This window comes from Chamaea fasciata, unplaced genomic scaffold (assembly GCF_029207755.1).
Source record: "Chamaea fasciata isolate MVZ Bird 193981 ecotype frontalis unplaced genomic scaffold, bChaFas1.0.hap1 SCAF_6, whole genome shotgun sequence".
Classification (NCBI taxonomy): Eukaryota; Metazoa; Chordata; class Aves; order Passeriformes; family Sylviidae; genus Chamaea; species Chamaea fasciata.
In genome coordinates, this window is record NW_027094091.1 from 11,695,122 (window position 1) to 11,720,828 (window position 25,707).

Consider the following 25,707-nt stretch of genomic DNA (forward strand, 5'->3'; position numbering starts at 1 on the left):
TTACTGAGATGCAGCAGAAGGAAATGTCTTCTAATCAAAGCTTTATGCCACTGGCATGTGTAAGTAAAAGGGAGACTAAAGTACCAGAGCTATCAGAAATGAAATCTCATTGCTCAGTTATCAGGCTGTGCGACTGGTTTCACAAACTTATCACTTAGTTATCTTAGGCTTCTATCATGTTACTGTTCAGATTTATTGGGGCTGTAGGAAGGAATTTGTCCCTTGTCTCTCTAGGTTTCAGGAAAGACTAAGTTTTTACCATCCATTAGTCTTTAGGTTCACAGTTTTAATACAGGAGATTGTGGCAAGATACCATTAGCTATGACGAGCTGTAGAAGAAAGTGCATGAAAAATGCTTGGTTTTAAATTTGTTTAGTATTCTACAGCAATACTATGGCATCTGTAAAAGTGTTGAAGTGTTGCACACACGGAACTCGTTGCCAAACCGTTTCCATGAGCTCTTACAGGGCAGGGAATAAATTTTTCTGTGCACACATAAAGCCAACCCTCCGTACGTCTTTGGATGTTCCAATGATGCCAGTAATATGTATTTATAGCAGACTCTGTGCAAAGAAAAAACAAGCAAATACTGCCCCAAGTCCCTCAATAACTATTTCACCCATTTAGTTATTTTCTTTTGAGTGCCTGGAAAATTTAAGCCTACTGAAATTGCTTTTGAGAGTGTCACTTTTAATCTTGTAGCAGAATATTTGAACTCAGATGTTGAAAACAGTTCAATCAAAAAAAAAAAATGCCGCTTACAGAGGATGAGATTATGCAGACAGTAAATGAAAAGGTGATACAGAATGTAAATCCTCTTTCAGGAGCTTATGAGAATGCCATCTGATTATCATAATGACAACACAGGTAACCATCATTCTCTGCATTCCATAAAATCATGACTCACGAATGAGCAGAGTTTTCACAAAGTCAAACTATGAGATCAGCTACAAAGCCCCATGGTTTTTGTTTTTGTCATTCTTCAATTTCTAGGAAGCCTGATGAGACGTAACAGCTCAAGAGCATTGAGGCTGATAAAATCTAAATTTTCTGTAAGTTTTTTCTACTTTAGGATGCAGCAAATGAAAAATTAGCAGAATAAATACTGAGACTCTAGAATGATGAGATTTTTTGGGGCAAAAGGAAGGTTTCCTTGCACTTAAATACTGTTTGCAGTTTCTTTCTTAGGCTCATCTACTGTGCATTTGGACTTAATAGTGAGTTTCTCCTGCACTTTAATGGCTATTGTGCCAGGAGGCTGTGGATTTTTGTGTGTTTTCTTTTGCTTGATCAAATACTCTAAGCTCTTACAGGGAAATGAAGCAAATTAGGAAATGTGTTCTTTTATGAAAAATACTTAAGAACATGCTTCAGGAAATAACAAACTTAATTTGTTTTAAAGGACAGATGCATCTTAAATAGCACTTACATTTTAATCAATCCCTTAATTTTTATTAATCCGTAATGAGAAAAACCCCAGTGATTAAAATCCCAGGAAATTGATTTGAACTTACAAGCTGAGTTGTTAGCTGGAATTTAGAGGTTTTGCTGTAACAATCTATCAGATCCTATCTGAGTGTTAAGTTCTGAATGACCTTGTCCCATTTATATTGCTCTGTGGTTTGTCAAAAGAAAAAGAGCTTAATATGAAAATAAAGTAGGAGAGAATGAAAAAATGTATTCTGGCAGTTTGTGACCAGGCTGGGAGAGGTTGATTTGTTCTTTATGATGGAAGCAGTGAAGATAACTTAAGAATTATGTTTATTCTGCATAGCAATTGCTTTTTTAAAATATTTTTTTTAATTCTGAGATTTTTTTTCCCTAGTGTTTACACCAACATTGTTGGTTTGTGAGGAAGGAGTCTCTGTTCTAAAATACTTAATTTTGTAAGAATGCTGGAGTAAAGGCTGCCTGTTTATGTCAGGGAGAGCCCAATGGGACAGTATTCTCTAACCTCCAGAACTATGAAAAAACATTCAGAAGAATTGATGTGTAATTGGAAAGGAAACTTTAATTTTAAATAGGTTTTTGAAGTTGTGTTTCTCTTAGGATTTTGGGTAGCTATTGTTTTTTGTTTCTTTTAATTGAGGTTGGACTGCCAAGTTCTGAATGGTTGGGAGCCGTTTGAAGGTCAGCTTGGAAGTAATTGATTCAGTGTTTCCCCACTCCTGCCTGGTGGCTGTTGTGCGGTCCCCAGTGGTGCAGACGATGCTGGGGGACCTTTGGGGGCCCTGTAGGGTGGGTACTGCTAGATTAATGCTGATGCTTCCTTCCCTTCCCCTGCTTTCTTCTGCATCTCCCTCCCTAAAAAATATCCTCTTGGCTAAGTGCTTGTGCAGAAGAAAACTGATGTTATGGCCTGTATGCTGTATGCTCTGCCTTTCCTGGTTTTACAGCTGACAGTGCGGGGACTGTGACAAGTGCACTGTGAACTTGCTGCTTCTACTCTTGAACCTGTTATTAAGTATATAGGGATTCTTGTGTGGAGTAATATCCTTTGCTGGAGATAGTGCAAGTGTTTGTTTTCTTGTAACTTGGAGTGGAATCTGACGCAAGTTCTGAGCAGAGCTCATGCTGATTTTGAGCTGAGCACTTCACAAACTAAAGGAAGCTGGGAAGCCAATTGAGTTGAGCCTTACCTGCAAGTAATAACATTTTTAATCTGTGGTGCTGCTGGTTTCACACTGATAGAGATCATTATTTTTTAGTACCTTTCTAATGATGGTATTTTTCTTTCTAATATTTATACTATTTTGCTGATGCTATTAGCTTTGTTACTTAGAGTCTGTGTGCTGAAACTGCCTAGAGATGAGGCTGTGTCATTGAGATCTATTCCACACATTGATCCTGCCCCTGACTTCCCTTCACAGGAGCAGGACAGGAATGAAGAAAATGCTACTGTGTTAGTGTTAGATACAGAAAACATCTTCTCTGTTCACAGGATCAGTTTTGTAGTATCGGTGTGCAAAAGAAACAGCTGAAGTGGTGTTTCAGGCACTTGGCTGTAGAACTGCGTGGAAATGGGAGTGTGGGAGTGTCTGATACAAACAAATCAGGAAAAGCCATCGTAAAACAAACATAAAGCTTCTTCCATCCTGGAGAGATTTATAAACAAGGTGTCAGCAAGGAGATCTACTTCTTGCCTGACTGGGGCTTACAGGTTAGCTTAGAATTTTCCTTGCAGAAGAGGAACTTGTTTTACATTGTCTACAGACAGTGTGAGTCGCCAGTTACACTGTGCTTCATCTGGACAGCCAAGTATGTCTTTTTCTTTCTTTCTTTCTTTTGTTCCATGAGCTAAGTAAACATATAACCTGAACAGAAGATTTGATGATAGGGTGAAGCTTCTGTTGTTGCTCGCTATTTTATAAGATCTGGTACTGTGCTAGAGGGCAGAGAGCACTGTGGTATGAAACAAAACATTTCACTGAAGTTCGTTTTGCTAATTTCGAGTGAAGGTTTCCATGGGCTGTGTGTAAGACCAAGTATAATCTAAGTGTTAGATGTCACTTAAAAGTATGTGGTGAATAGTGGGATAGAGACAGATGCATGGTGGGAAGGAAGAGAAGGGTTTTAAAAGTAAAACTGTAGAGTGTGCTCACTTACAATCACCATACTCTTTGTCCAGTACCATAGAGGGAGAAAATCCTAATCATGCCAAGAGCTGAACAGCTGTTGCCTTCTATACAAGCTGATGCCTTTAAGGGTGCATTTACAGAAAAATAAAACTGGGAGCGTGGAAGGGATACACAGAACAGGACAGGCTAAGCCAATTAATCTCTAATTTTGCAATATGTATATATGTACATATATGTAAAGGATATGTATGTATTTGTAGTATATGATTTCTTTTTCCTCAAATCAGAATAAGGTTTTGTATTTAATTTTCAGTGTTTTCTCTTTGATCTCCCTCTTTAAATCTGATTGAGGGAAACAGAATGTTCTCTTATTGGAACATAAGCGGCTCTGCTATGCACTTTTATTTTGAATGCCTTGGGATTGCTATGTGTTTTTATAGTAATAAGTTAAATAAATAAAGCTGTATCAGCAATTTTGAGGATATGAGCTTAGTGTGCAAACATCTGTTGTGTGTATTTGATGTGTCCCCGTCTTTCCAATGAGCCTTTTGGGATGTATCTTTTCAGTATAGTTACCCTGCAGTGCTTGATAATGCTGACCATGGTTCTGTGATGGCAAGCATAATATTTTGAAGATATTTATAAAAGATAAATTTATAAAAGATAAATTCTTTTATCTGTTCAGTTTTCTTCTTTTTCTGTGTAGCCTCTCTGTCTCTTCTAGTGAATTGCTTCTATTTTGAGGACTCCACAGAAGAAAAAAACTGGCATACTGACATCTTAAATATTGCTTGTTGTAGCTTCTACTGTTTGAAGTTTTTGAGGATAGAGAAGGACTTGGCAGTACCTGAGTGTGCACATGAATGATTCCCCCCCTGCCCCGCCCCCCCGTTCTTGCTGGCAGATGGTCCTTGAAGGACTTTTGCCAGCAAGTGCAAGTCAGAATAGCCCCTAGGAGTGACTGATACCAGGCAGCCTTCCCCTCTTGCTGAGCTCAGCAGAACAAGCCTGCCAGTGAACCTGATCTATCATTTTCAAAGTTATTTCGTACTTTTTTGTCTCAGAAATCACAGTAGCGGCAGAGCAGAGTGTTTAGCTCCCCATGAGAGTTGTCATACATAACCAAATATGAAATTGAATGATTGTTACAAAATAAATGCTTGGGAGAGTGTTTCCAGTCTTAATACTGCAATCATAGAAGTACCTTTTAAAATATAAGCTTTACATAAATTTTTTGTTCAAAAGTTTTCCTTCTGAAAAAAGCACAATTAAGACAGTTTTGGAGGTTGGGACGATCTTCAGGATGCCAGTAAATGTTGCTCTATAGCATCACTCTCACTGCTATAATAGTTCTGAATAGAGCTGTTGTGGTTTCACCCCCTCTGGCAGCCAAACCCCAGGCAGCTGCTTGCTCACTCCCCCACCGGCAGGATCCGGGAAAGAATTCAAAGAGTAAAAGCTGGAAAACTCATGGGATGAGATAAAGACAGTTTAGTAGGGAAAGCAAAAGCTGTGCACACAAATGAAGCAAAACAAAGAATTAATTCACTGCTTCCCATGGGCAGGCAGGTGTTCAGCCATCTCCAGGAGAGCAGGGCCCATCGTGTGTAACACTGATTTGGGAAGACGAACATAATCACTCCCAATGTACCCTCCTTCCTCCTTCCCCCCCCCACCACTTTATGTACTGAGCATGATGTCACAGGGTCTGGGATATCCCTTTGGTCAGTTTGGGTCACCTGTCCTGGCTGTGTCTCCTCCCATGCACCCCCCATGTCCTTGCCAGCCTGGCCATATACCAAAAGCAGAAAAGGCCCTAGCTCTGGTAAGCTCTGCTCAGCAATAACAAAAACATTTCTATGTTGTCAACCCTGTGTTCAGCACAAATCCAAAAGACAGCCCCATAATAGCCACTGTGAAGAAAATTACCCCTGCCCAAATAAGTGCATTAATCCAGGTTTAACAAGCAAATATGCGTTTGATAATTAATGGGGTTTTTTTTTGTGTAAAATAATGGAACTTCATTTTGCAGATGAGAATTCCTCTTTCGTATTCATTCTTTTTGAATTCATATTTCTCATTCCTTTTTAGTTGTTCCAAATCTTCCCCTGAACACTTGTTCTCCGCCTGACCTCTAACGCTGTGGATTAAAAGAAAAAAGGACTCCAGATGGTTCACTTCATAGAATGAGGGCACTTTTATTTGTAAGGCATTTATATGAGTTAAAAATCCAACAAAGAAAATAAATTATCTTAATCAATGGTCCTTAAAAATTATGTATGCAGTTCCAGACAACCATGATTGTAGTGTGACATTGGATAAGCATCTCCCAGACTTCCCACAGGCTATCAGTCCTAACTGGGCTGCCCAAGACTGATGAAACTATGTGTTCCGTTGGTATGTATCCCATTCCTTCTGGTCTGTGTTGTAATTACTGCAGTAGCAGGTGGTTTTCTGCAGCTTTGTGGAAGTGTGGTTTGGTATCTGGTCATCAGTGAGTGGCTACAGAATATAGCAGAACTCAGTCCCCTGTGTGCCCCTCATGGACCAAAGCAGGTATCTTTTAGTCATCTTGTGATGGGTATCCTTCAAATGGCAGAATTCCAGTCTGAATTCTGGGACTTCCTCTCTCTCTGACCAGTCTTGGAAGAAATGCTGGGCATAAATAAGAGATTATTTGACAGAATTGCCAGTGAAAATGCTACTCTTACTCACTTTTGATGTGGTTGTGTTAATAATTGCAAGGTGTCAGAACAGATGGGTAACTAAAGCTTTTTTCTTTGAAAAAGGTTCTTCCTTCTTTGTATCAACCACGAAAAACCCTAACCTCAAGAATAAAAATGTCCATGGACTTTGATAATGCAGAGATTTCATTAAATGTGTTGTTCAGCTCTGCTCTAAATCAGTATTAGATACATATCTTTCTTGTTATTTAAACTGTGATAGCACTGAGTCACTAGGTGCAGCTGGTTCCTTAAACACAGAGGGAGATGGTTTCTGCCCAGAGGAATGTAGTGTTAAGTATGAGACAAGAAAGAGTGTGAGATATATTAAAACAGGGGGAACATGAGGTCATGACGACTGGTCAGCACAAGAAGCAGCTGCAATAGGAACCTGGCTGCCAACTGTCTTTATTTCATGGTAATCCATTTGTTGCAGTGCCCTGAGGAATATGGTTTGTTTTAGCTGAACACCAGAGTGGAACGTAGATCGAGCCCATCACCCAGTCTCTGAAAACATTCTTCACACTGAAAATATTCTCATGTTGCCCTTCATCATTATTTTCTGCAAATAGTTATTATGCAATTATCTCTATAATAACTGAGGAGCTGTACTCATACTCAGTTGTGTGACAGTGTCCTTGAATACCTTGGCACTCCAGTGATTACTCCAAAAAACTTAAACCAGAGAACTTTGCTGGTTACGAGTGAGCTGTGAAAACATTTCAGCAAAATCTATAGAAATGCAGCTGAAGGTTCCTCAAAAATCTACAACATAAATATGCAGAAAGAGAAAATTCATGACAGTCACCTTTGTTTATTTGATATGTACAGTAAAATGTGTCAGTGTTGTGTAGTTCAGATGTAATGCAGTAAATCTGTAAGCCTTGTCATGGGGACCTGACATGCCTTAAGTGCTCTCTCTGTCCACAAATGGCCCTTTGGTGAGGTAAAGGACTGGTGATGCAGGGGTCAGGACAGAGTAAAGTGCTCTCCAAAGTGGCTTTTCTGCAAAGATGTTATTTTCTTGTCTACTACCACATTCCAGGCAGACTCAATCTCTCTCCCTCTCTCTCTCTCTGATGGAATTCTAAGCCATAATTGATTCATAATCTATCCTCAGAGATTTTTTATGACTCTCAGTTATTCCTAGCTAAACCAGATTTGAATTGAGTTCAGCTGGTCTCAGCAACAGATGTCAGGTATCACTAAATAATGAGGGGTCATATAGGAGAAAGCCAAAAATATTCACTCTTTCTGTAATCTTGACCAAATGAATCTTTTACTCACTGCATGATTTTCCAAATTGTTTTGTATTTTTACTGTTCGTGAAATACTGGGGTATACATAACATATGAAAATTGCTGTGGAATTGAGTAAAATTATATTGGGAATGTGTGTTTTTCCAGTTTGCTTTTAATTCATTTTCACCTATTATTTAAATTTAAAAATAAGGGAATTGGAAGTAGTGCCATAAATCAATATGTGTCCTGAACTGCAGAGCAAGTAATTTTTATATGAGGGCAAGCCCCCATGTTTATAATAAATCAAGTTCATTATCTTTTGAACCTCCTGATTAAAGTAATTAGTCATTTATGCTGATACAAAGCCACCAGTGATTTCTTTGCTTTGTTTCACAAATATCAAATCTTAACTTGTTGTGTAAGGGTCATTGGTTATAAACAGCTCCACATTGTAATGTAAATTTGTTGCTTTGTTAGTGAAAAAGTAGTTTCTGCCAATGCAAATTAATACACCAAGCGACTCTCCTGCAGTTAGAACAACCTGCCTTTAAAGACTGTACCCTGCAAACTAGTTTCAAATGCCTGATAGGACACAGCAGGTGGAGCGGGGTCGACCATTGGGAGTAACTGGTGCTGAGGGTCTCAGCTTAGTGAGGGGCTGCCCAGGAAGCCTCTGTGGGCTTCCCCACTTCTGCAGCAGCCCTGCTGACAGTGCCCATTCCCACACACCGCTGCGGAGAGCTCTGGTTAGTGTCGTGCACAAAATATTTGGGAAGTTGAGAACTGAACGTGCTTTCATATCTGCAGAATACCTCTGTTACCTGGGGGGCTTCAGTCTAGCTAGGTATTAAAAAGGTCATTGCCAAGGGAAAATCAGCGCTTTTGAGAAAAGCATGCATGGGATTGTACTTCCTCCTGCTCTTCTTCGCTGTTGGTAAGAGTAGTCTCTGCTGGGGTAGGGTTAATCACGTCTTATTTTTCAGTATAAAAACAATTGTTTTCCTCTGAAAAGTTTCTCTGTTTCCAGGCATCAGTTCTGACCAATATGTGCTTGACATCATATTTGTAAAACTTGGCCTTAGATTGGAATAAGTCCATAAATTGAAGTTCAAAAGTCTCCTGAGTTGTTTTGTGGATCTTATTTAGGTGTGCCTTTGCTCACAGGTGGAATGAAGTCGGCTGAGCCTGGTAATTTCAGTGTAAGCCTAGCTTTTCTTCTGAATATCAAGTGTTGCAGGATCTGTGAAAATGTAACATTAGAAAGCACCTAATGATCTACCTTAACTGCAACTCTTACTTAAAGAAAACATGTCTTCTTTATGCTTTGGTTTCTTTGTACAATTCCAATTCAAGGGTAATTGTGAGCCTCCAAATTCTTTCTTTTCATATTAGATTACATCCTTTAGGGTTAAAATAAGGGAAACCTTTCCAGCAGTTACTTTGGTCACCTGCTGTGCAAACTAATAATGCCATGCTAATCTCAAAAGGACTGTCAGTCACAGTCACATTTGAATTTCAGTGTTTCAGGAGGGAGACAATCAAGAGAGAGAAATTAGCTGAACTAGTGCTATTTTGTACTACTTGATTTTAAAATCTACATTCAGTCAAATACATCAAGAATGGAAGGTGTGTTTTCAAGGAGGTACAGATTTGTTTACAGGATTTTTTTGTGATTTTAATGATGCAATATTTATAAGGAGGCATTCCTGTAGGTTCTGTTTTCTTTTAGCATGTATTCCAGTGAGAAATAAATAATAACATATGGAGTAAAGATTTGAGAGATTCAGCTTATAAAAGAGGGTAATTGCGACTAAGTGCAGGTTAACACATGGGCTTTGGCATTTGTTTTCCTGTTGTTAGTGATGAAACACTGCACAATGTTCACAAGGAAGCTTAAATGTGATTTAAAGGAAGACTTCTCGTATGCTAGGACAAAGAAAATAGATCTTTTGAGAGATTTCTGAGCTTTCTAGCATTTTCCAAACTAAAAAAAAAAATGGGCTACAGGAAGTTGTCTAAAAGGATGAACATTGTAATTTGAAAAGAAAATGGGTTCTAGTGACTGTTCACCACCTGGATATTAATGCAGACAATTACCAGGTCTTGCCTTTCACACATTATTATGTTAGAGCAAGAAAAAAAGCCTGTATTGTATTTTATATGACCTTTATAATACTATATATACACATATAGATTTGTGTTATTTGTCTCTGATTCACCAGATGTTTCTTATGTGTGGCTCAAGGCATTTATTTATTGCAAGGCTTCAAGCTGTGGTAAGCAAGGTCATAGATTAAGAATTGATTTCCACAGTTGCTCTAGCATACAAACTAAATTTCTCTTGGTTGGTTATGGAAACTACAGCTGCGTATAAATTCAGCTTTTCAACACTGTCTTGAAATTAATGTTAAAACAAACGAGAAGATACTCTGCATGTATTGCATGCTTCATTTAGACCTTCAGCTAAAACTTAAGGAAGGCAAATTGGTTTTGTGCTGCAAACTGCTAAGTAAAACTATGTTAATAATAAAAACAGTGGATTTTTTATTTCACTTGTTCTTTCTTGTTATGACTTTATTTTTTAAATTCAGATTTCCTGTATAGTTCCCATCAAATCATGTTTTGATCAGTATCTTGATTAGTCTTTTTTTACTGTATGCCTCTACAGCCATTGCTAATTGCAGTAGGAATGTAGGTTTCAAAATAAAATATAGCTTCTCTTTTTTGGAAACAGGCAGTCCTACGAGAAATAGAAAAATCCCGCTGTTTTATTAGCATCGTCTCTAATGTGAAGCAGATGATTTTTTTAAACTGAAGACTATATTTAGACTGAACTGAACTGAAAATTTACCTTATCAAGGAGATGTGTTCTGGGGGTGTTTTTATGGTTTTCTTTGTGGGTTGTCACGTTGGGTTTTGCTTTTGTGTTGGTAACAGCAGTAGAGCTTAACTGTATGCAGAAATCAATTTGTGTAAATGTCAAATTCACTCTTTCATGAATCTTGGCAGCAATACATAGATTCCTACTGACTATGTAGTAAATCTCAAGTTGGAGAAATTGGCTTCTTAGACACATCTTTAAAGAAAGTATTTCTGATACAATATCTTGCCCTCTGTTACTGAATCTGTATGCCTAGAACAGAAACTATAATGTGTAGTTTGTTTCCACATCACTATCAACATCATCAGGTGGCTTTGAAAAATACTAGCTTGGCCTCTGCTGTTTCTGCACGTGTCATACGAGCAAGATCATTTTTCTAGGATAACAGAGAATATTGTTTTAGCTTGATGGGAATTGTTTTGCAGTGCACAGCCCACACTGTACCTTATGGCACTGACCCACAAGGGAGTAGTGTGGCAAAGGTTTTGTGATACTCTGTTCTGCTAAAACAATGGCTGAATTGCCAACCCTTTTGCACATTAGGGCATGAAGTAACTTTCTCACAGTGGTCACTATGTGTATGTAAAGAAAAGTAGTTGGAAAGCAAAATAATGTGTGATGGGAGCATAAAACAGTTTGGTGAGTAAAACAGGTAAGGATTTGAAATATAAACTTTATTTAGGAAAATGTTGTAGAAGTGAAGTACCTCAGAAATCACTCCTCTTGCCAGTTCAGATGGATATTTTTGAAGAATGAAGTTGTGAAATTCATCTGTTGCTTATGATCTTGATTCCCTCCCTGAGCTGTATTTTGCAGGATTAAAATACTCAGATCTCCTTTCATGGCTGTTCCCAGCAAACTGCTTAGCACTTGACCATATTTTGCACAATTTTGAGTGGCAGCTTATTTTAATGTATTGGAAAGTGAGGATTTTGTCAGTTTTTTAAATGCCCATGTCTATAACAAACTTCCTTTTGACTTCATTGAGATTTCCATATGGAGATACCTTAAAAATGCAGGTTTGTGGTGAAATACTGTGAATCAATTCAACTCAGACTTTCTCAGAATAATGAAGTCTCACTGAAAGCCTTGTTAGGAAGGAATTATGATTATCAAGTCTGGTAGTCAGAGAGGCTTGTTGTTAGTGTATTACTGCAGGACAACTCAAGCATGGTCGTGCCTGACTGAATACAAGATTTATGCCTATTTCTAAAATGTAGATCTCTTTTTTAAAAAAACACTGAAATATGTATGAAGAATTTTGGACTGATTCATTAACTTTGAATAAATTCCTACAACAAATGAGTGAAATGAAGAGAAAGCAAAAATAACTAGCTTAGTAGGATTCCTTGTGTGAGGTTGGCTGCCTGCAGAGACACAGGGCTACTAAAGAGAAGTCACTGATAATTCATTGTAGATCCATTTGATTGTAAACTTTGAGAAACATAACCTTTTCAGAAGCAGCTGTGTCACCACCCTCTGGGTTTTGTGGGCAGGAGTTGACTGTGTACACCTGAGAAACATTTGTCTAGTGGCAGCTTAGAAGTTTGGGCTTATGTAGGAATCTGTTGTGAAAAAATTCTGTTTGAAAAGGTGCACCTCAACATGTATTTGAGACTACCGGGGTCTTTGAGTTAGCAAGGAAGTGTGCTACTGTGGTGACTTAGGCACCCAAAGATGATCAGGGGGCTGGAGCACCTCTCCTGTGAGGAGAGGCTGAGAAAATTGAGGTTGTGCAGCCTGGAAAAAAGAAGGTTCTGGGGTAACCTCACTGTGTCCTTCCAGTACATGAAGGGGGTTGCAAGGGAGCTGGAGGGGGCCTTCTAGCAATGCTATATACTGACAGGACAAGGGGTAATGGCCTTAAAAGGATAGAGGGAAGGTTCAGGTTGAATATTAGGAAGAAATTATTCTCTGTGGGGGTAGTGAGACACTAAAACAGGTTGCCCCTAGAAGTTGTGGTTGCCTTATTCCTTGGAAGCATTCAAAGACAGGGATAGGGCCCTGAGCAACCTGGTCTAGTAGAAGGTATCCCTGGCCATGGCAAGTAGTTGGAACTAGATGGTCTTCAAGGTCCCTTCCAATCCATACCGCTCAAAGATTCTGTGATTCTGTAACTTGAGTCTTCCCTTTGCATTTTAATTCTGGCATGTTTGTTATCTCAGCACTTGATTTGAAATGTGGAAAACTGTGCTCTTTCTGGCTTTAATTGGAGAATTAAACTTGTCAAGTTCCCTGAAGGTTTAACGTGCGCAAATATAAATATTCTTATCATACTCTGATTTTTGTAACACAATTTGTGCTTCTTCATATGTTGTTATCAAAATGTACATATACTCCCGTGGTAATATTACGTTACATTAGTGGGGATTAATGCTGCAAAATCCAATATCTGCAGCTGGAGGGCAAACCACATCATTTCAGAAAGATCAAGGGACTGCAGTCATTTACATTTGATTGGGCTTTCTTGGATGCATATGCAATTTCTCGGCACCCCACTGTACAGCACTTGGAGCCAGGCTCTGGTCTGAACAAGGGGACTAATGACAGTAATTATCTATTGCTCTTTCTTCTGGACATCTGCTTGGCGACATAACCCCTTGGCTTGGCTTAAAACAGCGCTGGGGCTTTTTTAACCACTCTGAGAGAAAAATATAAGTCATGCAAGTAGTTAAACATTCCTGACTATGTCTTTCTGCCACTCACTGCCTTGCTCTGACTTGGATGGTGTTTTGAAGAACATTGAGGTAGAAGCTATGAGCAACTGGTCTTGTGGAGAGACTTCCTGACCCTCCTGTGTTGAGTTCACTCAACACCAGAAATATCTTGCCTAAGACTTCCCTAAGACTCAAGTAAACATGTTCATTGTTTTGTTTGGGGTTTTTTTTTGGGGTTTTTTTTTCCCCTCTCATGATAGAATTTTCATCAAGGACCAGATGACAGCACCAACTGATGGTTGGGTTGCATGTGGCTTTTTTCTGTTTTGATGGTGGAAAATGGGACATAGTGTATGATCTTAGTAGGGAGAAGGACTTGAATGAGCAGGATGATCAAGAAACTTCCAAACAATGAAACTACGTGACCAAAGGAGTCCTGTAACGTAGGTTTCAAATGCTCTCTAATTTTAAAGTATCAAAATTGATGCTGTATCCTGTTTTAAAACAACTTCACACATACCTCATTCTTATGTGCTTCTCTGCCTTTCGACTGTGGAATTTTTTCCTTTGTGGAAGGGCTGACTTGAAACATTTCAGGTTTTTCTCTCTGTTGTATAAGGGATAAACACACAGGCAAGCATGAAGCAGTTCTTTACAAAGAATTTCACCTCTGTGGTTACTCCATTGCTGTGATTACATTTGAGCAGCTCTAGATTTCAGTGCTGTTGCATGCTTTTGCTTTCAGTTTTTAATTAAAAGTTTTCATAGCCAGAGAACAGAACAATAGGGGGTTTCATATCTACTAACAGTGCCTCCCCCCTGACCCCCCAAAGGTTCAGCTATGAGTGAAATGCTATTAAAATCAATATCAGTGCAGATGCCAAGTGGGAAGAGACAGCAAGCATGTAATAAAGAACAATTCATTTGTTTCACAATGAAATGTATACAAAATAATAAATGATCTAAAACCAGGTTTTCTTCTGTTTATCTTTTTTTAATCTCAGTTTATAAGAATAATAATGGTAATTCTCTAACGAGGCAGCAGAGACTTTGGTTCCAGTTACTGTCCTAGTAATCTTGCACTGAAATGCTTGTATTTTTCAATGCTGATATTTAATTTTAGTAATCAACACGTATGTATTGACTGTCTTGAAATTTAGTCCTTTCTACAGCTACAGGTTTTAATAAAGGCATGCGGATTTCATTTAGTTAATCAGTATAGGACCCTTGATGGGTTTTTCATAAGGACACACATTTTTGTTTACAGACAAGTGAACACATTAGGTTGTGCAACAGCTGTATCTAAGTAGTTGTAGGAGTAGGCATTTATGCTGGACACAGGTTATTTTTCTCCACATATGCAGGCATAAGGCTGAGGTAAAAATGTAATTTTTAGTTTCTAGGTGGTGCACAATGTCGTTTGGCCAGTTGTTTTATACAAACATGTTTCTGTATTACTGTGAAGGAGGACTGTAGCATTCATCGTAAAAACCCAGACCTGAGCAGAATAAGGTGACTTTTCCAAAAGCAAACTTACAAGAAAAGTTCTTACTTTTGAAGGGCTGTGGTTGACTTTTCAAAATTATGGTTAATTGTTCATCAGACCTATTTGTCTAGAAAAAGTAGTAAAATCCTGTGACATTGACAGTAGAACTTTGATCATGGGAATCCAATATTCATTGCTTGAGGGCATTTGCTTTTATAAACAGGAACTATGATTGTTAATGTTCTTCTGAGTATCCTAAATCAGCATTTGGACCATACATATTTCAGATGTAAATACTCAGCCAGAGCTTGATACTATTACTCTTGTATCACATTTATTTATTTGGTAAGTATTTAAATATTTCTAATGTAAGGATTTTTTTTAACCAAATTTTTGCAACGGATACTTCATCACTAAAAATCAGAATTATGGTGGATCCTTTCTGAGTCTCTGCTTTTTGGCAAGCTGCAGTAGCCCACTTTCTGAAAACATGCAAGTGGGTTTAGAAGAACACTTTCATCTGCTGATTAAAGTTTAAGAAGAGGCATCAGCTGCGTAAGATGGCTGTGCTACAATTTTCACTCCATTGGAATTCTGCTCAGTGTTTTACAGTGCCATGCATGTTCTGTTACATGGCATACACCTACACTGGCTCAACCAGCGGAAAATCAACAAAAACATGCAGATGCTGAGAGAGATTCTTGAAGAAGCTGAAGAAATAGAGTTCATCTGGTGTGAGACTTTTAGGTATGCTCTTCTTTTTATCACCAAAATGACTTGAACAATTGATTTTGTTTTACCTGATGTCTGAATACAGATTTCTTTATAGTATTTATTGTTTTCTTGTGATAGAAAGTTGAAGAAGGGAATTCGTGTGGAATGCAGGGAAATTTATGTTAATAGAATTTTTTTTTTCCCTTTTCCGCACCTTCAATAAGACACAGTCCCATGGGATAGTTTGGATGCTTTCCTAGTGACCCGGAAAAGCAAAAGAGAAGTCCACAGACTTGCAAATAGAAATTAGTTTTCATTTGCTCATTTGAAACTGGCACGGAAACAGCTAATACATTGCTGCATGGCTAACTCAAAGTTACTAATGATACCTGAACAGTTTTATGTATCACATCATTCATATACTTGATCATTGTTCTCTCATTGTGTTTTATGTTCTTGGCCTGTCTTGAGTTCATTTGTGGCAGACAGCTCTTTTCAGATGCATTCTGGTTTCTATTTCCCTTTGTTTTAAAAATGATCATACTGCAAATCTTACACTTAGATGAGTGTTGGAGCTCATTCTTGCTTTTCTGTCTAGATCATGAGTATCTCACACATCCTGACACAGTTCTCCACTTGCTGCAAAACTAATCTAGTAACTCCATGCTGTTCTGATAGCTTTTTGTCTGTTTTTGCCTCTCAAAGGCACCAGTGTGAGGATGTTTCCTGACTCCTTAGTACTTATTTCAATTAATTGACAGTTATTTCTCTTTTATTCAGAAAGAGAAGATGCTGGTAAAAACTAGCTACACAGAACAGTAATAACAAAACAATCAGCTATTTAGGCTCAATTTAAGAGAAATAAATTTTGCTCCCTTATTGTCCTTCTCCTAAATGAAACATGAAGTGGGTTTATTCTTTTGTCTATACCCATCTTTACACTTTCCTTCTTTATGCTTATCTGCAAATCAAATCCATTGCTAAACTGAGATGCTGTCTCTCTACCTATACTTAAAATAACCCTAGGAGTTGTAAGAAAGAGAACCCACATGAACTGTGTGTTTTCAGTCTGTGTAGTTAGTTGCAAACTGCATGTAATTGAGTTTAACAATACTCACAGTGCTCCAGAGAAGAGCTGATCATGTAGATCCACATATATTCAGCTCCTAGTCCTGTCAGGCCATGTGAATGGACATGAATCTGTGCTGAGCATTCCACCTTAATGGAGTCCTGCAGTTTGGACTGATGTAACCTCTTTATATTGGGTGGAGAGTTTGAACTGTGAGTCACCATGGAATTTACAAGGGGAAAGGAGCTCAGATACCCAGTGAAGAGACTGTATTGATTTAAGGAGCTGCAATGTTGGATGTAGAACTAACTTTAAAGACACGCGGTCTTTAAAAGTTGCGTATTTAAGGGAGAAATTAAATGAATCTGTTGTATACCAGAGGTGGCTTAATAGCTTTGTTTTTATGTTTTTATTTGAAAGATATCACCTGCTGGCTGCAGAGTGGGTGGATTCAGTTTCCTTCTGGAGCCTGAGCAAATCACTCAAGGAAGAGCTTGCTTTCTGCTGCATCCTAAAGACAGTATGGAAGGGGAGAGCATCTGTGAGGTTGATTCTGGAGATGGACTGGGAGGTAGGGATGCCTGTCACTTATTTTTGTTTTCATCCCAGATGGCTGGTTTCAGGAATCCCTCATGACAATGGACCTCGGAATTTACAAAAAGCAAATGTGATAAAGATGTCTTCATTTCATTGATTGTATTTTTTCACTTTACAAGCTTTGAATAAAAATTGTTGGAAACAGCTATGTCTTTGAGGAAGTGCTACATATAGACAGTGCCTGTTGTGAGTGTTGTTATTTAGTCTGAGATGTCCCAGAGATAATACAAACCCTAAATACCTACAATAAAAGTAAAGCCTTTTTTCTCTTTCTTTGTTTCTCCTTTTTCTGTATCTCCTGCACTAACTGTTGTGCACACTGTTTCATTTGTATTTTTTAACTGGACTACAGAAAACTGAATGAAGTGATACTAACTGTCTTCTATACTAGTGCCCTATGTGTAGATGTAGACCTTTTCACTAATTTAAAATAGTCTTTTTTTTCTTATTTAGCTACTAATTCTACAGGTGTCCTTTGGCAGATTATCTCACTTCATTGCCGTGGTTTATAATTTTCATAGTAGGGTGAAAAACTTATCAGAGAGAGTGATATTACATATTTCTGCAGGGCTGCTGATTTTGTGTATAATGCAGGGGGTCTTTGACAAGGTGTTTGGATAGACTTGTCTGTTTTAAATTCCTGGTTTAACACAGCTTCTTCTGAGACTAACCAAGCAAACATCTTTAGTTTGCAGAACACCTTGAACTGCCTTGGTCAACTCACTGTTGAACTCAGAAATCTAAATGTTACAGGAAAGAATGAGACTCTACATTAAAAGGTTGTAATAACATAAGACTTGGCATGCTGCACATCTGTTTAATGGTTTAGATGTTTTTCTGTAACTGAATTGTAATCATGGAGATTATTTTTTGTATGAGTGTACTGTGCTTGTGCTAAGATGCCTTCTTTTGCGTTTAAGAGTTCTGTAACTTTTTCCTGTGCCCTTGATGAATCAGCAGTACTGTTTAATAGGAGGAGCAGTTTCCACAGTGTTACCACCGAGTTTCCTTCACATGAATGAGTTGCTTCCAGACACCCATCAGTTGGCCTGACACGCAAATATGTATTTCTAAACAGTTTACTTTTTTTTTTTTAAATAAAGAAACTGGTGGTTCAAGTTAGCTTTAAAATTTCTGATAATACCATTAAATAATTATTTCATCATAATAATAATCTTGTCATAATAAATTGTAATAAGAACAATGAAAGTATTTAGGCTCAAATTATGCCTTTCTGCTAGGCAAATGAAGAGTAACAGAATCTCAGCATTGTCTTCGACTTCCTGAGCCATTTGTGCTGCCCTCTCCCAAAGTTTTGGAAACAGCTGGAGCCATTGTTCTGATGGTTACTCTTGAGCACTAGTTCAGGCCTTATCATTGTGTTCTTCAGTCACTGGAGCTCTGCTGCATCTTTGTCATGGATTTCCTGCCAATTTGAGTATGGAGGAATTGTTTCAGAGCTGACGTCACTGATAGTTTTGTATTCCAGTCCTCCTTGAGTTTGACCTTTTTTTTATAAGTTACTGCCCTTGATCCACATTTTTGTAACTTATAAGAGTGAGTATGTACATTTAAGTATGCAGAATAAATAACCTTTCTTCTGGCTTGTCCTCTGCATTCTGGATTCTGACTTAAGATTGTAAACTCTTGAGAGAAATTTACAGTTTGAGGGAACAGAATAGATTGTCATTGACATAAGTTGAATAGAATACTGGCATGAGAACAAAATCTAATCTTGCTAGGGCCATACTTCCAGGAGCTGTACATTTATGTATAGAAAAAGTGTGCTTGCATGAGTAATAGTAACCACAGAGGACTATTTCATATTTTTTCATAAAGCAGGTGAATTCCTGGGTAGCAGCTCAAGTGAAAAAAAAAATTCCTTGCTTCATCCCTTGTAAACAAAACAAAGGTAAATAAAATCCTGTTCTAAAAGTATGAAAAGAGTGATCACTTTGTGATAATCAGCCCATCAAGCATTCTTATCTGATGAGCAGGGGAGGTATTGGAAACTCACACATTTTAAAGTCAAGGGAAACTAAAACTCTGAATGTAGCTGTGCTAAGTTTCTTGGGCTCTCTTTGTCCTGTTTTTACTTATTTCTGCTTTTGACATCTACTGTTTGTGGAGCCAAATGAGCAGTTTTTTCACTGTTTTGTGGAATGTGAAGTAAATAAAAGTGTGACTTTGAAATAAAGTAAGCATCTTTTGGAAGATAAAGGGCATGCATGCTTTCTGAGAGAGTTCAACAAAGCCTATATTCATCTTATACATATATATCTGTATATGTCTGCATTTATAATATATGTCTAGAGATATGTGCATATCAAGCACAGATGTATGTTTAAAATTGGGCTGAATTATGATACTTCAGAGATCTGAGACAAAACAGAAACATGCCCATTTTCAACATGTACAGAACATGTCAAACAATTTACCAGTATGATGGAATCACCTCCCAAAACCAAAGTATATCTTGTTAATTTGAGGTCTGTGGTCTCTGATGTAGGAGTTTATCGAGTTCCTGTATATAGGAGTTATAAAGTTCCTGTAAGACTGCATGAGTTTGGGGGTCAAAAGACCTTAAACATTTTTTGGCCATTGTCAGGTACAGAAAACATATTAAGAAGTATAATACCCCACAGTTCATTATTTCCTTGATAGAAAACAAGGCCACTGTTTTCAGGAACCCAAAGTAAGGCTCTTCCTCTCATTTTAATGGCAGAAAGGTACATGGATTTTCATAGATGTGGCTAGCTTGTGACACTTCATAATGCCAGTAAAAGCTCAGAAATTATGTTTGTAGAGCAAGTAAATCAATTTGATACTGTGCAGTTATGGACTTAACTCTGACTTGGTTTAAAAATTAGCCGTAATATTAAAAGCAGTGCTGTGGGTATTGTATCTTTTTTTCACTTGATAATACTTCATAGGAGGTGTTGAATATCTCTTAAGTGATGCACAAAGAGGAACAAGCTGACATATCCACTGGCCTCTAAAGCCAAACTCAGTGAGCATCTTTTGATGCTGGCAAATAGAATCTCTTGAGTAAAGCCACCCTAAATGTGGTTGAAGAAGAAACAGGGCTGTGATTCTTCACTGTACAATGCAGTAAATACCTATTAGAGCTGACCTAGAACAGATGGTTACTTCTACTTCAAAGCAAAGACTTCATAGCTTAAGTTGCTGAGGAGAAATTTATTCTTTTCCCCAAATGCAAGAACTCTGTAGTGGAGTGACCTTGGCTGGCTGCCAGATGCCCAGCAAGCTGCTCTCTCACTCCCCATCTGCAGCAACACAAGGAAAGAAAGTCAGATGAAAGGATAAGGACGGGACATCCCTCACCAATTACTGTCACAGGCAAAACATGACTAGAGAAAGATTAATTTTTTACAAATTAAAAATACAGAAATTTACTGATTTAAAAAAGAAAATCAAACCTAAACCCACTTTCCCCTCACCCCTCTCTTTTCCCACGCTTTACTTCCCTCTTTCCTTCCTATATTTCCTGCCACCCTCCGCCACTCCTGAACAGAGCACCGGGAATGGGGAATGAGTTACTCTCAGTCTATGACATTCCATCTCTGCTGCTCCTTCTCCTTATGCTTTTCCCATGCTCCACCATGAGATCCCACTCAAGGCATACAGTCCCTCATTAACTTTTCCAACACAGGTCCTTCTCCACTGCTTTAGTATGAATCCTTTCCATGGGGTACAGTCCATCAGGAATGTACTGCTCCTACAGGCTACAGTTTTTGCCTGAAAATCTGCTTCTGTGTGGGCTTCCTGCATGGGCCATGGCTCCTGTCAGGAACCTGCTCCAACCTGGGCCCTCCATGGGCTGCTGTTTCATTTGGGGCATCTCCTCATGCTCTGGTTTGGTGTTCTCCATGTGCTGCAGGGTGGATATTTGCTCCACTGTGGTCTTCCATTGGCTGCAGGAGGACAACCTGCATTGTCATGGTCTTCTCTATTAGCTGCAGTGGGATTTCTGCTCTGGTGCCTGCAGAACCCGTGCCCCTTCCTTCTTCAGTGACCTTGGCATCTGCAGGGCTGATTCTCTCATGTTTTCTCATTTCTCTCTCACAGCTGCCAAACAGGTTTTTTACCCTTTCCTAAATATGTTATCACAGAGGTGCCTCCAGTGTCACTTGTGGGCTCAGCTTGGGACAGCAGTGGGTCTGTTCAACATAGGGCAGCTTCTGGTCTCTACCCACAGAGGCAACCCCCTGCCAAAACCTCGCCCTGAACACATACTCTTGCAGTAATTCCAGAGCAATATGCTGCTTCAAATGTATTCCTTATGGATTTGATGCAATTCTTAGAGGGTATTGACATTGACTATGATATGTTCCTAAAAGTGATCCCTAAATCACTAAAATTATCTGTATTTAGAAATGTTCCTTCAGAAACTTTTAATCCTTTAAAGTATGGAGTGATATGACCATTAATTAAAACTGGAGATCAAGCTCTATTATTGTTCTGCTTCCATTACTTGATTTTTCACCATTTAATCCTATTTGTTCTGGCAAAGATTCTGCCACATATTGATGTATATGTAGAATCAATACCATGACACATGTTTTAATTTTCTGTTTGAACTGTATTTTAATAAGAACCTGAAGATTTGCTGCTGCACGGAAGATACTACAGGGAGGAGACTGGGGAGGCTTCAAGTAATTTCTGTGTTTCTATTGCATTGTTGATATTATGCCAGATCTGATTTTGGCCTGGTGTTTTCACTTGTAGCTCTTGTTCAAGTAAAAAATTCCCTCCTGCATGTAAGCAAGGCTGCAAGCCAGTTGCTATGGTATTCAGCATTCTTTTTTTATTTTTAACCAATCAACTGGCTTTTGTAATGATTCAGCCCAGAATAAGAAATTGGTCACATAGGCTAGAGCTGTATCAAAGGAGCAGGTATTTTTGGCTTGAAGACTCTGGAGAGGTTGAGAGAATGGCAGAATTTGAATTTGAAGAAAATATCACAATCTATGTGTGTGGTATATATTGTCATGTGTAACTAAATGCTAGTATGGTGGTAAAAGGCACTTTTTCAGGATGATGGTAAATACTGAATGACTGAACTAATTTCTCTATATTGTTTTATCACCAAGGGTATCAGTAATTCATAGCTAAAAAAAATTAGTTTTTAAAATTCTGTATCCACGTTTGATTGTTTTTCATTGTGTTACTAAATGGTAGTATGTTTCTGACAGGGTATTATTTGCTCATCGAGGATTACCAGACTGCTGCTTGTCTGTTCAATTTTAGTGCTGCTGTTTGGCTAATCAGAAAATTCTGGACTACTGCTAGATAATCTATAAGGATCTTCAAGTTCTGATGATGCTGACATGTAGCTGGCAGTGCTACAAGGATAAAAGAAAGACAAGCTAGAGGGAGAGGTACTCTGATAATTGAACTACTCAGAAAAGGAAGGTGCACTTTTGCTGGTCTTCTGAAGGTTTTAAGCTTCGTGGCTTGAAGGTAAGGTAGTTCTCCTGCCCACCCAGGCTGCTGTTGTATTAGCAGGACAAATAAAGACAGAGCTTGTTTTATACAAAGCAACTTTGTGCTGAACTCATGCCTATACCAAAAATGAAACATTTGGATTTCAGTTTAGAAATGACATTTGCAAAAGACAGTGCTATATACTAAAAGTCCATCAAGATGTAGACAGTAGACCTGATGAGTATGTGGAAACACAGTTTTGAACATGGAAATGACTAGACAGAAGATATTTCTTCTAGGAATGTTTTTTTTTCCCCCCGTGTGCTCTGTACAATAGAGGGGCATAGTCCTTTCCCTGTGGATAGCAGGATATTTTGAAGAGGCCTTTGCCTTTTCCTCCCAGAAGTGTCATGAGAGCTTTTGTTTCTCTCCCAGAGCCTTACATGCTACCCCTTCATTTCTGTATGCAGGTAATAATGTCCCACTGTGGAGTGAAATGCTGGCACTGAATAATGATATCTATGCTCTTGCTGTGAACAAAACCACCTCCTAGTTACCGGGGGTTTGACCAAGAATAATAACTAACTGATGAAATTGAATCTTGGAGAGGCTTTAAATGATGCTGGTAGAGACCAGGAGCTGGTAGACATCTGTAATAGCTCAATTTCAGTGTTTGAATTCCTCACTGCCACTGGACACCCAGGTAAATCTCATTGTGCAGCCACCAGAATGGTAAAGCTATAATGATGTTCAGGAAACACAGGTTTGTAAGCGTGTGGTACATGACTTTGCAAGAGATCAAGATGAAGATTTGCATCAGCTCAATAAACCATGAAAAATCCAACTCCCCAAGACAGTACTAAAAAACAAAACAAACTGAAAACCAGTAGAGCTTAAACCAATTGTGTCACAGCAAACTAAAAGGAAGAGTAAAACTCTTCTTTTCTTATAATATGGAGTAAGTATTAATTTATTGCACTGGGATTCCTCTATCCTATAAGTAGAACATAGATTGTTCCCATTGACTGTGTAACTAAATAGGCTAAAGTCTTTTTAGGTCTGTTATTATTTTTCTTTATGTCAAGTCTGTGCTTAAAAAAAAATATTCCTGGGACAATCTCCTAAGGTTTTTGAGTGAAGCGAAAACCCTAGAAAGGTCTGGGTGGATCAGAAAATGTATTTTGAGTTTATGGATCTGGGTGCTCAAATTTAACACTTGGTGTTTCACATTTGTTTGTTGCCATTGGATGCATGAATACATAAAAACCACACATCCAGGAGATGGTTTTTAATCATGCTCTCTTTTTACAAATGTGATTTTAGTGACAGAGTGAGTTCACTGATATTTTATCATCTGATATTTTCAGTTGAGATTTTCATTGTTATGTGAGCTTTTTCTGGTTTATTATTAATTTTTAACTTACTTTAAAGAACTATATGTTAAGTTGCAATAAAAATTCAAATGACCAGCAGTCATTATGGCATTATAGCATTAAAATATGGCAGATACTTTTGCATTCTAATAAACAAGGGACATTTATATTGATTTTTTTGGCTTTTAATAAGTTTGTAGTTATAGGAGTGAGAGCAAAGAATGAGAGTTCATTTTTTCTTGGACATAGCCTTTTGGTGGCATGCATTTAAAATGCATGGAGGGCCCTAATGGAAAGCAAGGCTAGCTTGTAATCATTCTGAGTGTTAAAACACCAGGGAAGATGTCCTGAAGGTGATTATGGAATCAAAATGTTCATAAGCACACTGCCAATATTTAAGTGACAGTTATTGTCCCTGGTCTGGATTTTTACTTGGTATCAGGGATATAGTGGCTTTATTAAGGGATGATGGTTTGAAATCTAAATGTGGAAAACCTCAACAAATGGCTTCCAGAGAAATAATAGGAATATGACTTGCCAGAGTTCTTGTATAATTGTTTGCTGTAAATAAATAGTTATATTAGTTCCTCCAGTGGTGGCATAGATGATCTAGAAATAACTTAATTTGGTTTTGATTCAAGAAAAATATATAATTTAAAAAGTGTTGAGCATCTAAAATTATTAAGCCAGAACGCAGACAAGAATATTCAAGCTATTGAAAGCAGTTTCTGTAGTGTCCCTTGCATTACTTTTTCAAGAACATTTATGCAAGGTATTAATTTTGGTTGGTTTTTGGGTCATCCTTAAAGTACATGTATATTCCTGTATGGCTTCACTTTGAAATTGCCCTTGGCTAATAATTCCTCATGTCCACTTGCCACCCTGCTTGTGAGGCAAGTCATAAGAAGTGGGATTTCATTTTGCAGATCTCTGATTTTCAAAGGACGTCCAATGTGAGAGATGGGAAGTGTCCTTAAATTTGGTTATATAAAGAATACTGTGTGCTCTGAACCCAAAGCCATGGCTTGCTCCGTGTTGCTTTGCTGACAGTTCATGTGTTGCAGAGACAGGCTGATAGTTCTGCACTGCTGAAACTGAATCTGCAAGTGGTCATGGACACCAGTCCCTTGCTGGTGTAAGCATTGCACCTACACTAATTTTGGAAATTATGTATTAGAGGTGTGATGTCTACATTCCCAGAGAACTTGCCTCGTTTCCACCAAAGGAAATACTTTGGATACTGTGGGCTTGATTCAGATTCACGATTTATTAAAAGTACTGCTTTGAAAAGTGCAAATATAAGTAGAAAGAAAACTCTCTCATGGGAGTGTGGTGCATGCAAATACACACCTGAGTAACTAACTTGAATGGATTGCTGCTGTCTGGACCAGATTCACATAATGCCTTAATAAAAAGAACTGCTTTGATACAGTACTTCATCTTTCTGAATTTGAGAGATCTGGAAATTTGAATATAAGCATGTGTAAATAACCATAGAAATCAACCTGGAATGTATAATAAATAATCTTTTTTTCCTGCTCAGTGCTTGCATGTATTTCCTTTCTGATGTAACTCCTAGAAAAGAAAGGCTTTTGAAAGATGAAAAATGCAAATTAAAATGGAGAAGATACTTCTTCATGGGTCCAGAGTTTTTCTCTTTGATGTTATACAGACCTGGAATGAAGCTGCTACTTCAGACTGCTTTGGTTTGAATACCAATATTAATATAAAATTCAGTTCTTTGATTTCCTCTCCTTATATTCAGATGGTGGAAATACAGTTTATTTCTATGAAATAGAGCATTTTATTTATATGCTTGTGTGATTTTTTTTTCCTTACCACTTTTTTCTTTCTCATTAGAAAGATCCTGCCTTTAAAAGGGAAAGAGCACCTGTTCTCTGGATCCTGTAGAGAGATTTTGTGGGCTCCATTTTAAATTT

General features: G+C 38.1%; 1 protein-coding gene across 5 annotated transcripts in view; it reads left to right on the top strand.

The window, feature by feature from the left end:
* PPP2R2C (protein phosphatase 2 regulatory subunit Bgamma) overlaps nt 1-25,707 on the top strand; it is a 194,155-nt gene that overhangs the window by 80,839 nt on the left and 87,609 nt on the right. The window contains exons 1-2 of one of the 5 annotated variants that reach the window (XM_066185425.1): nt 15,195-15,313; nt 16,770-16,920. The exons of the other annotated variants lie outside the window; for them this stretch is intronic. Coding sequence (XP_066041522.1) covers nt 16,872-16,920 — 49 coding nt within the window. The 5' untranslated portion in view covers nt 15,195-15,313; nt 16,770-16,871. Of the gene's footprint in view, nt 1-15,194; nt 15,314-16,769; nt 16,921-25,707 lie in introns of those variants that run through there. 5 annotated transcript variants of the gene reach the window in all.